Raw genomic sequence first — 12550 nt, forward strand, 5'->3', positions numbered from 1 at the left:
AGGGAGGGGAGAGGTGGGGTGAGTCACACTCTGCACACAAGCGGCAGATACTTTGGGCAACGAATGAAAACGGTGATTGAAGAAAACGACGTAAGCGTCGTAAGCTCAGGACGGGGGCGGGCATCAGGCGACGTGAGCGACTGTACCTCCGTCACCCTTCACCTTTCCAAAAAGAAAACCGGTTAGTTTAGTGTCTGAACCAAACCGGCTGAGTCACATTCAACCTAAACAACGACCACCCCCCCCACCCCCCAAACCGGTTAGTTTAATGTCTGAACCAAACCGGCTGAGTCACATTCAACCTAAACAACGACCACACCCCCCCCACCCCCTCCAAACGCAAAACGGCCTCGATTAAAAAGGCCGCATTTGGTGCCCTGGGAATGAGAACGGGGTTGGAAATACAGCAAGCTTGCACATTTTGGGGTCAACCTTGTGAAATGGACCTTTCAGTCCTTTAATTAAATTGTGTGACCGTTCACGCATAAATAAAAATTTTTTTTTTTAAAAATCTAAAGGTCTAAGATCATCACCGCGACTCATTCAGAGATATACGTAGGAAATAACTGAAGTAACAGAAGGCGTGTTATTGATTTGATAACCTGGAGGCTGCAGTTTAAGCTCCAACATGTGGTTTTTTTGGGTTTTCTTTAAATAAAATTAAACTAAAATGGTATTCAGCGTGCCCACTCTTGAGGTAAAGGAGAAACTTTTCAAATGTCGGGTCCCCCTCGGTCTGAAGCGACACTCCCGAGCTCAGACCCAGTCGGTCCCGGCTCCATCCGACAACTCCAAAATCAATTTCCACACCTTTAACCCCCCTCACCACCACCACCACACACACACACACACACACACACACTCCTGCTGCCAGCTGTCGCTTAGTCACACCCCCAGCGGGTCTCCAGAGAACGAGGCAGCAAAGGCTGGGGGATGTTTTTTAAATTTATTTTTAGAATCAGAGCGCTCACCTTATCGATCCGAACAAATCTCCGGAGGCCGGTGGCGACCGATACACTTTCGAGGAGGGAAAAGTCTCGAGACTGCAGGCGGTACTTCCTGCAGTCAAAGTCTGGCTACGAGCCACGGGCAGGAAAACAGATTTTTTTTTTTTTTTTTTAATGAAGCTACATTCTAGGGGGGTGAAACATGACCACTAAAAATCAATTACAAATGGACAGTAACGGGCACAGACCGTGAGGATGATATCAAAAACATCTGATTCACAGTCTGAGAAACTGTTATGAGCCAAAGCACTTGGTGACCCACACTCATTAGTGCACCTGAACGCAGCCTGTGTAGGACAAACAGGAGAGCTTGAAACTTCTGCTCTGCATTTCTAAACTCTAAAAGAAAATAAAAATAAAATAAAAAGGTTTCGAGCCAACGGGACATCAGTGATGAATTTCATGGAGAAAAACGGAACCGCTTCCCTTTCATTCCACGAATATCTCGGGGACGTTTGACACCTGCAGGACACGCGGTGCACTACTGCCCTCTACTGGCGGCAAGTCACAACTGCATCCTGCACAAATCAGGTTTATGAACGATGCATTCAACAAAAGCACGTTTCAAAATGAAAATGAAGAACTTTTACAAACACCGGTTTAACATAAAAGAAACTCGCCTTTATTTTAAGAGTACACATGAAATCAATTTTAAAAAATACACGGTCATGTGCTATGTCTTTTATACAAATAATTAGCATAGAGATATTGACATGATAAACACTGTACAACGTACGGAAATACACGCATGCAAACCTGCGAACTCCAACGATGCAGAGGACCTCCGACGGCCCAGTGAAGAATCCGCTGACTTAACATCTACGTCCTTTCAGTTTAAAAATGTACTTTTTTTTTTTTTTATTTTTTAAATACTGCACTAATTGCTCACAAAAAGGGGGCGGGGCTTACAAATTACTAACAAATTATAAAATGCTATAAAATAAAAGTCAAAAAGGAGTATAACCCTAAAAAAAAAACAATGCCCACGTTAAAATCGTTTTATTTTCAACAGTATGTAAAGAGACAGACTACGCGTATAAATATTAAACATATTGACAAATTATGTACAGGTTGTTTTTATATATTTTTTTCTGAGGGGAATTTTAGTTCAGACTTTACGTTGACTGTTTTCAGACCTCACTGGGACGCCAAGGTTTTCTCCAAAACGTCAACGTCGACCAACGGCAGAGATGCAACTTCAAAAAACACCCTTAAAAAAAAAAAAAAAAAAAAAAAAACATATTAAAGATTGGATTAATTAGCCAGAATTATAAATTTAATCTCCAGATTTCGAAATGAGCTTTTGGTGAGAGACTTGCTTGTGCGAGTATTTGTTCCTGATGGCTCTCAGTCTGTCGTCGGGAGGAGACGAAAGCATCGCGTGGAGCTTTCTGACGACGGGCGCCAAATCGGACGTCTGGTAGCCGGAGTGGAACTGCAGGATGGGAGACTGCGGGGACGAGAGAAGGGGAGGCGGGGGGGGGGGGACATCTTTTACTGGTGCGCATGGAAAATTCAGCCGTTTTCAGGAGGATGTCGAGTTTATAATCTCGGTCATTATTAAGCCGAGTCTACCTTGGTTTTTCAAACCAGGCGTAGCTATCCAGCTGTAATAGGACTTATTATTATTATTAGTCTTTTATATATTAGATTTTGTCTTTTATTTTTTTTTTACATGCATCTCACCATTAAATGCTGGCAGTAAACATATTGTTTCATGATTGTCACGACACTTTATAAAACTTTGAAACTAATATGTGCTCAGAGCCAAACGTACATAAATGTCTTTTTTTTTTCTTTTTGTCACACTGAAGTTTTTGCACATCTTTTGACCACAACCTTTAAATCATGAAAATGACAATTAAAATACCAAATTGTATTTAATATCAAATTTGAGCTGCCCGTTTTTAATCTCCTGTTCATCATTTTAAATTAAGTCCCTCGTGTATTTGATCTTTTAATGTGATGTTCACTCCGTGAATAACTTGTGTTTTGAAAAGCGCCTTATAAATAAAGTTTCCCGTTCACTGGGGTTGCAGCGGTGTACTGTCGTATTAAAATTGATGGTTATTATACCGTGCAAAAGACCTTGGAGGAAAAAAAAAAAAAGAAAAGAAAAAAAAAATGCAACCAACGGAGATGCTCGCCTGCGTGTTGGGACTTTTTCCTCCTCCGCTGCCTGTTAGACTGAGCCGAGGGTGCCACACACACACACACACACACACACACACACGGCGGCGAAAAGGAAACTGATAGTATCCCCCTCTGCACCCTCGAAAAAGGGCTTTGAAACAGACTTTTGACATCTTAAAAATGAAAGCGAGTTTGTCCTCGAGGACTCCGAGTGTCTCCAAAGGAGGAAACGCATCAAAGATCTTCCAGACAGTCGAACTACGGAACTCTCAGATCTCTTTTTTGTTGTTGTTGTTGTTTAGTTTTTCTGAATATTGGAAGACAAACTGTTACGGTTTTATATGTCGGCATGTAGCAGCGCTTATTTTGCTGAATTTGCATCTCATCAAAATTAATAATCAAATATTTTCCCCTGAGAAACAAATGTGGAAAAAAAAAAACACTTTCAGAGAGCTACAGTTTTAAATAAGTATTAAACCCCATAAACTGACGTAAGAGAAACTCGGGTGTGTTTTGTTTTGTTTTTTTTGTCGCGTTGCGGTGACTCACCCATCCTCCCAGGTCTTTGGTGACCAGCGCCGTCAGCAGGCAGGCGGAGGCCAGCAGCGAGCCCCGGTCCGTCACCAGGTCCATCTCCATCAGGCTCATCTCGCAGAAGAAGCGAGCCAGAGTCAGCGTGTCCATGCCGGCGCTCGCACACTGCAGAGAGCCGACGGAGAGAAACGCTCAGCGCGAGGACACAGGAAGTGTTGTAATGTTAACCTTTGACCTCGTGGAACTTGATGCCGGGATGGAGTCATATAAACAGATACAAAGAAAAGGGGCGGGGGGTGGGGGGGGGGTGAGAAGATATTTTGGCCTGAGGAGAGAGAGAGACACGCACACACACACACACACACACACACACACACACACACGCACGCACACGCACACACACCTTGGCATAGCGTCTGAGGAAGCGATACGGGATGGGGATGTTGATGTCGAACGACAGCGTCTGCAGGATGTTGGCCTCCATGGAGATGAGCTCCTCCTTCTGGTACGCGTCGTCACAGATGTACAGGAAGTCGTCGAGGCACGGCGGGCAGCGCTCCTGCAGGAATCGGCAAGAGACGCGCGCAAGTGTGACGGGCGAAGAGCGGTTTTTTTTTCCCTGACCTCCCGCCTCGAAGGCATTTTAGAGTCCCGCGGCGTGTTTACAAGGACGACGTCCGCTTTCTGATCTTTTCAGGGAGGAGGTTTTTTTTTTGTTGTTTTTTTTTGCAAGAAAAACAATCTCTTGTTCATCTCAAACTAAAACAATGCAGGCATCAGCACGGAAAGACGAGTCTATGGAGCTAAAAGTGAAGAAACAAAACCTGCTTTAACAATGATCAGTGATTCGCTAACAAACAAGATCGTGATCAAGGACACCGATAAACTGTATTTATTGTAAAAACTAAGAAATCCTTTATTGAAGCACCAGCAGGATGTTTGACACGGGATTTGAAAATGTGCTTCGGGTTTGTCCATTGATAACTTAACTTTGGGCTTTTATTGCGCTTTATTTTGACAAGTTGTTTTGTTTTTTTAACTGACTCGCAGCGCCCCCTCCTGTTGTGGAGGGTGAATGACTCAGCATATTCGTGAGAAAATGTTCAGTACGATCGCAGCGGAAAGACGTGGTGCCAAGTCACGGAGTAAAAGAACAAACTGGACCGTCGCTCCGCTACAAAGGAGGTGGTCTCCGTTTACGGCCTCGCAGGAGGTGAAAGGTTCGGGACTGCCAACCATTTGGAGTTGAAAAACACTTTCAGATGACAAGCGAAACGTCTTTAAGGACCTCAAACAAGTCCAGCTGCCTTCGGATAACACTTCGATTTACCAGAAACCTGGACGACTGAGAATCTTTTTGAACAAAAATGCTCACGGTCTCATTTTTATTTCCGTTTCTCGATGGGCTTGTGAGCCCTTTAATGGATTAATCTGCTCCCCCTTCAAAATAAAAGCCACCGGCCATGCCCGGTGAACGAAGCTGGAGCCGAAGCTCGACCCGGATGTGCCAAACTACCTCACACCATGGTCGTGGGTGAATTAAAAGAAGACTCTACAGCTATTTTTTTTTTTTTTTTTTTACAAGCGTTTTCGGCGTCTCCTCACCTCGAACTTGGAGGCGATGAGCATGGCGGTGGAGCCGACCAGCTGCAGCAGCTCCCTGTGGACGGGGGTCTTCGACAGGAAGTGGTCCGTCATCTTCACGGCCAGGTAGAGGGTCTCGTGGTACAGCTCAAAGTTCTCCTGCACAAGCGGAGACGGTGGTGTGAACGGAAGCGCAAAGAGGGAGCTCGTCTCGAGGCGGACGGCGGCAACGCACAGCTTTGTTTTGTTGTAATTTAGTTTCTGGGGTCCCTCAAATTTACAAAAGAATGACCTTTTTGACATCTTTTATTTAACCCCCCCCCCCCACCCTCCAAAAAAAAAAAGAAGAAATATCTCTCACCTGCACTTCGACCAGCCAGTCGATCAGGATCGCCCTCATCTCTGGGTTGAGGCTGGGCTGCTTGGGCATGTAGTTACAGAGGACAAACTTCTCCTGCACACAATAAAACACAAGAGCGATGAGACGGAAACGCAAAGATGAACTTTTAAATCCAGAATTGGTCCCTAAAGTAGCCTTTTCAAAAACGGCATAAAAGGCCCTCAAACCCAGAGAAACACGCTTCGCTGTGATGACAGTATTTGCGTTCGGCTCACCTCTCTCTCTTTAAGGTAGTCGAAGTTGATCTTTGCGTACTCCGGACACATGGAACTGTCCTCCGAGTTCTCGGAGTCGATGTCAAACTCCTCTGGGATCTAGGAGGATGAAGGAAATGGGAGGAATTGAGGCAAAATGTTCCCCCGAAACGTACATCTTCTTTGGAAGTGTATCATTTCCCCCTTACCTGTTGTTTCCGCAGGTGTGCCGGCACTTCACGAGCAGCAGGGGGCGCAGCTTCAACCAGCTCTTCAACTGGAGCTGCCGCATATGTCCGCCTGTCCTTCTCCTCCTCCTTCTGCTCCTCCTCCTCCTCCTCCTCCTTCTGCTCCTCCTCCTCCTCCTCCTTTTCTCTGTCGGCTGTTGTTCCCTCAGAGCTCACAGAGGAAGACGACCTGCAGGCGGAAGGAAGTTAAAAGAGGTCTCATACTGGCAAGAGAACCACGCCAAAAAGAAATTAAATCCGGAGATAAATAGCTGATCATTTACTTTTGCAGGTTGGCCTGATTCTTTGCCGACACCGAGGTGGAGCTCGTCTTCACGCTCTTCTTCCCCGGTCCCTTCTTCCTTCCCGGAAGGCTGATCTGGACTTTATGAGCCTGGGAACAAAAGTGAAGTGGAGATCAGGATTTTGTAATCGGTGTCGTAAACACAGACTCACTCATTACTCAATTGTAAATTAAGACTTTAAACATTTCTATTTCATCCTGTGTGATAATATTTGGGGGTGGGGGGGGGGGAGGAGAGAGAGAAAGAGAGAGAGAGAGAGAGAGAGAGAGAGAGAGAGAGAGAGAGAGAGAGAGAGAGAGAGAGAGAGAATCCACTTTCCTTTACAAAAACAGTCAAAAGGGACAAAAGTCCAACCGGTGAAATATCACAGTTGGCTTCACAACAAGAGCTTCGGCTGTTACGAGGTGAACAAACAAACGTAATGAGCGTTTCACACCCCGGTGAGGAAGCAGAGTGCACACATTCACAGCACGGTGGAGCTCCGCCATGAGCCCGGTTCCACATTCACAGCACGGTGGAGCTCCGCCATGAGCCCGGTTCCACATTCACAGCACGGTGGAGCTCCGCCATGAGCCCGGTTCCACATTCACAGCACGGTGGAGCTCCGCCATGAGCCCGGTTCCACATTCACAGCACGGTGGAGCTCCGCCATGAGCCCGGTTCCACATTCACAGCACGGTGGAGCTCCGCCATGAGCCCGGTTCCACATTCACAGCACGGTGGAGCTCCGCCATGAGCCCGGTTCCACATTCACAGCACGGTGGAGCTCCGCCATGAGCCCGGTTCCACATTCACACCACGGTGGAGCTCCGCCATGAGCCCGGTTCCACATTCACAGCACGGTGGAGCTCCGCCATGAGCCCGGTTCCACATTCACACCACGGTGGAGCTCCGCCATGAGCCCGGTTCCACATTCACAGCACGGTGGAGCTCCGCCATGAGCCCAGTTCCACATTCACAGCACGGTGGAGCTCCGCCATGAGCCCGGTTCCACATTCACAGCACGGTGGAGCTCCGCCATGAGCCCGGTTCCACATTCACAGCACGGTGGAGCTCCGCCATGAGCCCGGTTCCACATTCACAGCACGGTGGAGCTCCGCCATGAGCCCGGTTCCACATTCACAGCACGGTGGAGCTCCGCCATGAGCCCGGTTCCACATTCACACCACGGTGGAGCTCCGCCATGAGCCCGGTTCCACATTCACAGCACGGTGGAGCTCCGCCATGAGCCCGGTTCCACATTCACAGCACGGTGGAGCTCCGCCATGAGCCCGGTTCCACATTCACACCACGGTGGAGCTCCGCCATGAGCCCGGTTCCACATTCACAGCACGGTGGAGCTCCGCCATGAGCCCGGTTCCACATTCACACCACGGTGGAGCTCCGCCATGAGCCCGGTTCCACATTCACAGCACGGTGGAGCTCCGCCATGAGCCCGGTTCCACATTCACACCACGGTGGAGCTCCGCCATGAGCCCGGTTCCACATTCACAGCACGGTGGAGCTCCGCCATGAGCCCGGTTCCACATTCACACCACGGTGGAGCTCCGCCATGAGCCCGGTTCCACATTCACACCACGGTGGAGCTCCGCCATGAGCCCGGTTCCACATTCACACCACGGTGGAGCTCCGCCATGAGCCCGGTTCCACGTTCACACCACGGTGGAGCTCCGCCATGAGCCCGGCTCCACGTTCACACCACGGTGGAGCTCCGCCATGAGCCCGGTTCCACGTTCACACCACGGTGGAGCTCCGCCATGAGCCCGGTTCCACGTTCACACCACGGTGGCGCTCCGCCATGAGCCCGGTTCCACGTTCACACCACGGTGGAGCTCCGCCATGAGCCCGGTTCCACGTTCACACCACGGCGGAGCTCCGCCATGAGCCCGGTTCTCCATTCACACCACGGTGGAGCTCCGCCATGAGCCCAGTTCCACATTCACACCACGGTGGAGCTCAGCCATGAGCCCAGTTCCACATTCACACCACGGTGGAGCTCCGCCATGAGCCCAGTTCCACATTCACACCACGGTGGAGCTCCGCCATGAGCCCAGTTCCACATTCACACCACGGTGGAGCTCCGCCATGAGCCCCAGTTCCACATTCACACCACGGTGGAGCTCCGCCATGAGCCCAGTTCCACGTTCACACCACGGTGGAGCTCCGCCATGAGCCCAGTTCCACGTTCACACCACGGTGGAGCTCCGCCATGAGCCCCAGTTCCACGTTCACACCACGGTGGAGCTCCGCCATGAGCCCCAGTTCCACGTTCACACCACAGTGGAGCTCCGCCATGAGCCCCAGTTCCACGTTCACACCACGGTGGAGCTCCGCCATGAGCCCAGTTCCACATTCACAGCACCACATGTCACACACGTCTAAACACGTCAGGTGTCCAGGACCTTTTAGGGAGAGCGTTGCTGAAAGATTGGACTGTTGACGTAATCATTTTCCAATTTTGCGGGACCGATAATGATTTTTTTTTTTTTTTTCCTTCTTCATACTTTTACGATCATTTCTTCGTCACATGATGAATCTGTTAAAAAGAAAAAGGTCGACAAATTAAATGAAAAGAATCTCAAGACGCCCGGACAAGACAAAGCAGCTGAAAACATTTAGTGAAGACGGCATGGTGCGGTGTTGTTACGCAAGCTTAAATTAAATGAAGGGTTTTTAAAAGGCACGTTTTCTTTAGAAAAAAAAAAAAAATTCCTAAAAATTACACCACCTGTCACAGCTAGAAAGGCAATTATCATCCGATCTTTACATTTCCAGCAGTATTCGAGCACCACACGATTCTGTAAGGAACGGGGAGATTTATTCTAAATGTGTCATTTGACAGCTCCCCAAAATATGATCAGTTGCACAATCCAGATTCCGTTTAAAATAATAAAAAAAATAAAATAGAAAAATTCTTGCGCCCCTCGGCAAAACTGAGAAACCGTGAAAGTCTCGGCTGAGACCGGCCGTCGCGTGATTTCTGACCGGACTGCAGGTTGGAGGCGCAGGAGAGAGGTTGTAAAATGTAAAGAGTTAAATATGTATAGCGTGTGTAGTGTCCATTTTTCCCCCACAGTGATTAAAAGTGTGACAGGAGAGAGAAAACAAACAATTAAAAAACAAACAAACACAGAAACTACTTGGGGGGGGGGGACGGGGGGGGGGGGACGGGGTTCTTCCACAATTTGACATTTTCCTTTGGACCGCCACTTCAGTTCATTGCGACGGTATATTTGCGGTGTTATAACATACAAGAGGCGCACCAGGTTATTAACATTATAAACAAAATGTTGACCAGAACATCCTTTTCACACCGTCAGTAGAAAAAAGAAGTCCGGGTCCGTTTCCGGTGCGTCGCTCTGCTTTTAGTGCGAATAAAATACAGCAGAGGTTACAACTTTCTCACGATACGCAAGACTCCACATCGGGACATGAATATTAATGCGATGTTAGGAAAAAAAAAAAAAAAAAAAAAAGGGGAAATGGTAGCCAATTTTTCGGATCAACAATAACAAAAGACAAAAAAAAGATGCAACAAGCCGACGAATCTGTCCGAGAACGGTTTTATAACATACAACATCTTTTTTTATTTTTCTTAGGTTAAATAAAACATGCCGCATTTAGATTTTCCTTCCAAACAAAACAGTAATATTTATCCTACTTAAACAAGCCTGAACGGTGCTTCACCACTGCAGACATATTGCTGCACCCCGTTTCACACACACACACACACACACACACAACGCAAGAGATGTGACGAGGTTTCTTTCCGGATGATGTAGATATTCTATGTCAAAGCCTTTATCAAGCAACACCAAACTGAAGCGTCAATATTATCGCGCATGTCTTGGCTTTAAAATCCACGTAGGTTTGGGCTTGTTGCAATTATTTGAGCTGACAGCAGCCATTTCGCAGACTCTTCCGACTCCATCCATCCCAAGTCATCCGTATATAAATCATCAAACAAATGGATGATCGAGATGCTTCTTTTCTAATATTTGAATATTAGGATTTAGAGGCAGAGCTAAATACCGCTCTTCTCCTCCTCCTCCTCCTCCTCCTCCTCCTTCATAAGGGGTATTACTAACCAATTATTAGATAATAAAGAAACAGACAAAGATGACTGGAACCGCTTCACCTCCACCTGCAACTTCAGCTGCTGGCGTGTCAGTCAAACTCAAAAACATCAGTCTTAAGTCGACGGAAGTCAGTTGAATATTCCGCAATAAACACGGAGCTTTTGTGTGCGCTTTAAAAACAGGAGGAGACTTTTTATTTGTCTCTTTTTTTTTTTTCTAACGTAGACAAAAGTGACGTTTACATTAAGAGGGGTCCAAATTCAGCTTCGACCCTGACCTCCCGAATAACCAACCCGTGAAAGAGGACTTACATTGGTGATGTCTATGAAAGCGGTCCTCTTCTTGGGAGCTCCTTGGGTAGGCGACGAGGACCTCTTCACCTGCGGGCCTTCCTCCTGCATCGCAAACAAACAGCGAAAACACGCCACATTAGACACAAATCAACGTGCATGTGTTGCGCACGTACGGGGCTGGGATTTATATATATATATATATATATATATATATATATATATATATATATATATTATTTTTTTTGTACGTTGCATCGTGAAGTCGATCCTTACCGTGCACCGCTCAGCTGCTGCTTTTCCAGCCGTGGTCGCACGCTGGCCACCCGGCTTGGGTATCTTGCTCCCAGCGGCTGCTGTGGGCTTCTTTCCCCGCAGTAAAGGCATCGCTGACTCCTTAACGTTATCTTTCCGAAAAACCAGCGCTGCACTTGCTGCGCCGTATTCTGTTATTATCAAAGAAATGCACACACAAAAAAAAATAAAAATAAATAAATAAATAAAGAGAAAGAGCGCGTTGGTTTAAAACCACAACACCGCACTTTGATGTTTGGCAGTTGTTGTTTTTTTTGACACAGTAAAAACCGAGCATTCAAGCTTAAATTTGATGTTTTCTTTTACCTGACAGTATATTCTTTCGTGTTTCGTCCCAGTCGCTTAGTTTTAGGAGGAAAGAGCCCGCTCGTAGCTGTTGTAAATACTCCAGGGTCGCTGCGTTGTTTCATAGACGAGAGCTCAACAAAAGTGGTTCAGCTGCGGATACGAATTTCCTGCGCTTCGCTTTCATTGGCTACAATTTGAGCCCAAGCGGACCAATAGGAAAGTCGCTGAGGATGCCGTTGATAGGGAGCGTTGGTTTTATTGTTCCGGGTCTGCCCGGCTGCGTCAACGTTTAAACGAATGTTGATTAAAGCGTGGAAAAATATATATATATACATATACTGTATATTATAAAAAAAAAATAAAAAAAAATATGTATAGGTTAACTTGTAATTTTGGAAGATTATTCAATAGTTTGAGTGCTTTTTTTTTTTTTTTTTTTTTTTTTTTTTTTCCAGTGAAGAAAACCCCATTATAACGTTTTAAGTGTAAAACTAACCCCGGCCCACCTCATTCTGTTGACCAAAATCCAACGAACCCTGGACGGAGCATTTGAGATTTTCAAACTTCCTTGCTGTGTTGCCAGTGGACGTTTAAACGTTGGGGATTTTAATGTTGTTTTCCTTCCGACTCTGAACTGGTGGGAATTATTTCAGTGCAGACTTAAGGAAAATATACACGTGACAGAGATTTTATAGTTATGCACATGATCAATCACACAGACATGCTTTTTCAACTGACGCTCTTGTTTCATTCACATTTTTTCCATGCATACTAATATAGCCTATTTGTTTACCTTTTTAAAAAAAAAAAAGATATTATATATGCATATTTCCCGCATCTATAGTGTAGCAAACCTACATAATATTTATTTATTATGTAAAAGATCGTAGGACAAACATTTTGCTGTACATAGCTTCTTTTTAAACAGGACATATGTATGCATTTATTTACAGAGCATAGTTACATCTTTTATGTTTGAAGATACACATGAAAAAAAAAGTTACAATTAAGCCACAAAATTGCTATAGTCATATTGAATAAATATAAGTCACAAAATGTTTTTTTAGGATCTAAATAGACCTAAAATAGATCATGCTTAGTATTACAGCATTGAATCAGTTTTACAAGAGCAGAAATGGTTTGCACTTTTAGGTAGATTTGGTTTATAGGTCAATTCATGCTTTTATTTTATCT

The 12550-nt window shown here is 46.1% G+C and overlaps 1 protein-coding gene across 1 annotated transcript; it reads right to left on the reverse strand.

The window, feature by feature from the left end:
• Positions 1 to 1612: 1612 nt before the first annotated feature.
• On the reverse strand, positions 1613 to 11470 carry ccnb3 (cyclin B3). The gene is made up of 12 exons (XM_069159300.1): positions 11375 to 11470; positions 11030 to 11199; positions 10775 to 10858; positions 6364 to 6473; positions 6062 to 6269; positions 5874 to 5972; positions 5620 to 5712; positions 5280 to 5417; positions 4078 to 4233; positions 3690 to 3839; positions 2327 to 2457; positions 1613 to 2217 (listed from the first exon to the last, which is right to left on the reverse strand). Exons 2-12 carry the CDS (start codon positions 11138 to 11140, stop codon positions 2145 to 2147), a joined length of 1353 nt encoding a protein of 450 aa, XP_069015401.1. The 5' UTR covers positions 11141 to 11199; positions 11375 to 11470; the 3' UTR covers positions 1613 to 2144.
• Between the last annotated feature and the right edge of the window lie 1080 nt (positions 11471 to 12550).

This window comes from Embiotoca jacksoni, unplaced genomic scaffold, assembly GCF_022577435.1.
Source record: "Embiotoca jacksoni isolate LCO1_2020_lvr unplaced genomic scaffold, fEmbJac1.0.p SCAF_24, whole genome shotgun sequence".
Lineage (NCBI taxonomy): Eukaryota > Metazoa > Chordata > Actinopteri > Embiotocidae > Embiotoca > Embiotoca jacksoni.

Excerpts from the sequence above, each read along its gene's own strand:
- ccnb3 (XM_069159300.1), bottom strand. The coding sequence starts at position 11,140 with ATGCCTTTACTGCGGGGAAAGAAGCCCACAGCAGCCGCTGGGAGCAAG. Across the intron at positions 5,973-6,061 it reads CACACCTGCGGAAACAACAG|ATCCCAGAGGAGTTTGACAT; the intron begins GTAAGGGGGAAA and ends TCATCCTCCTAG. Across the intron at positions 3,840-4,077 it reads TCCTCAGACGCTATGCCAAG|TGTGCGAGCGCCGGCATGGA; the intron begins GTGTGTGTGCGT and ends GGCTCTCTGCAG.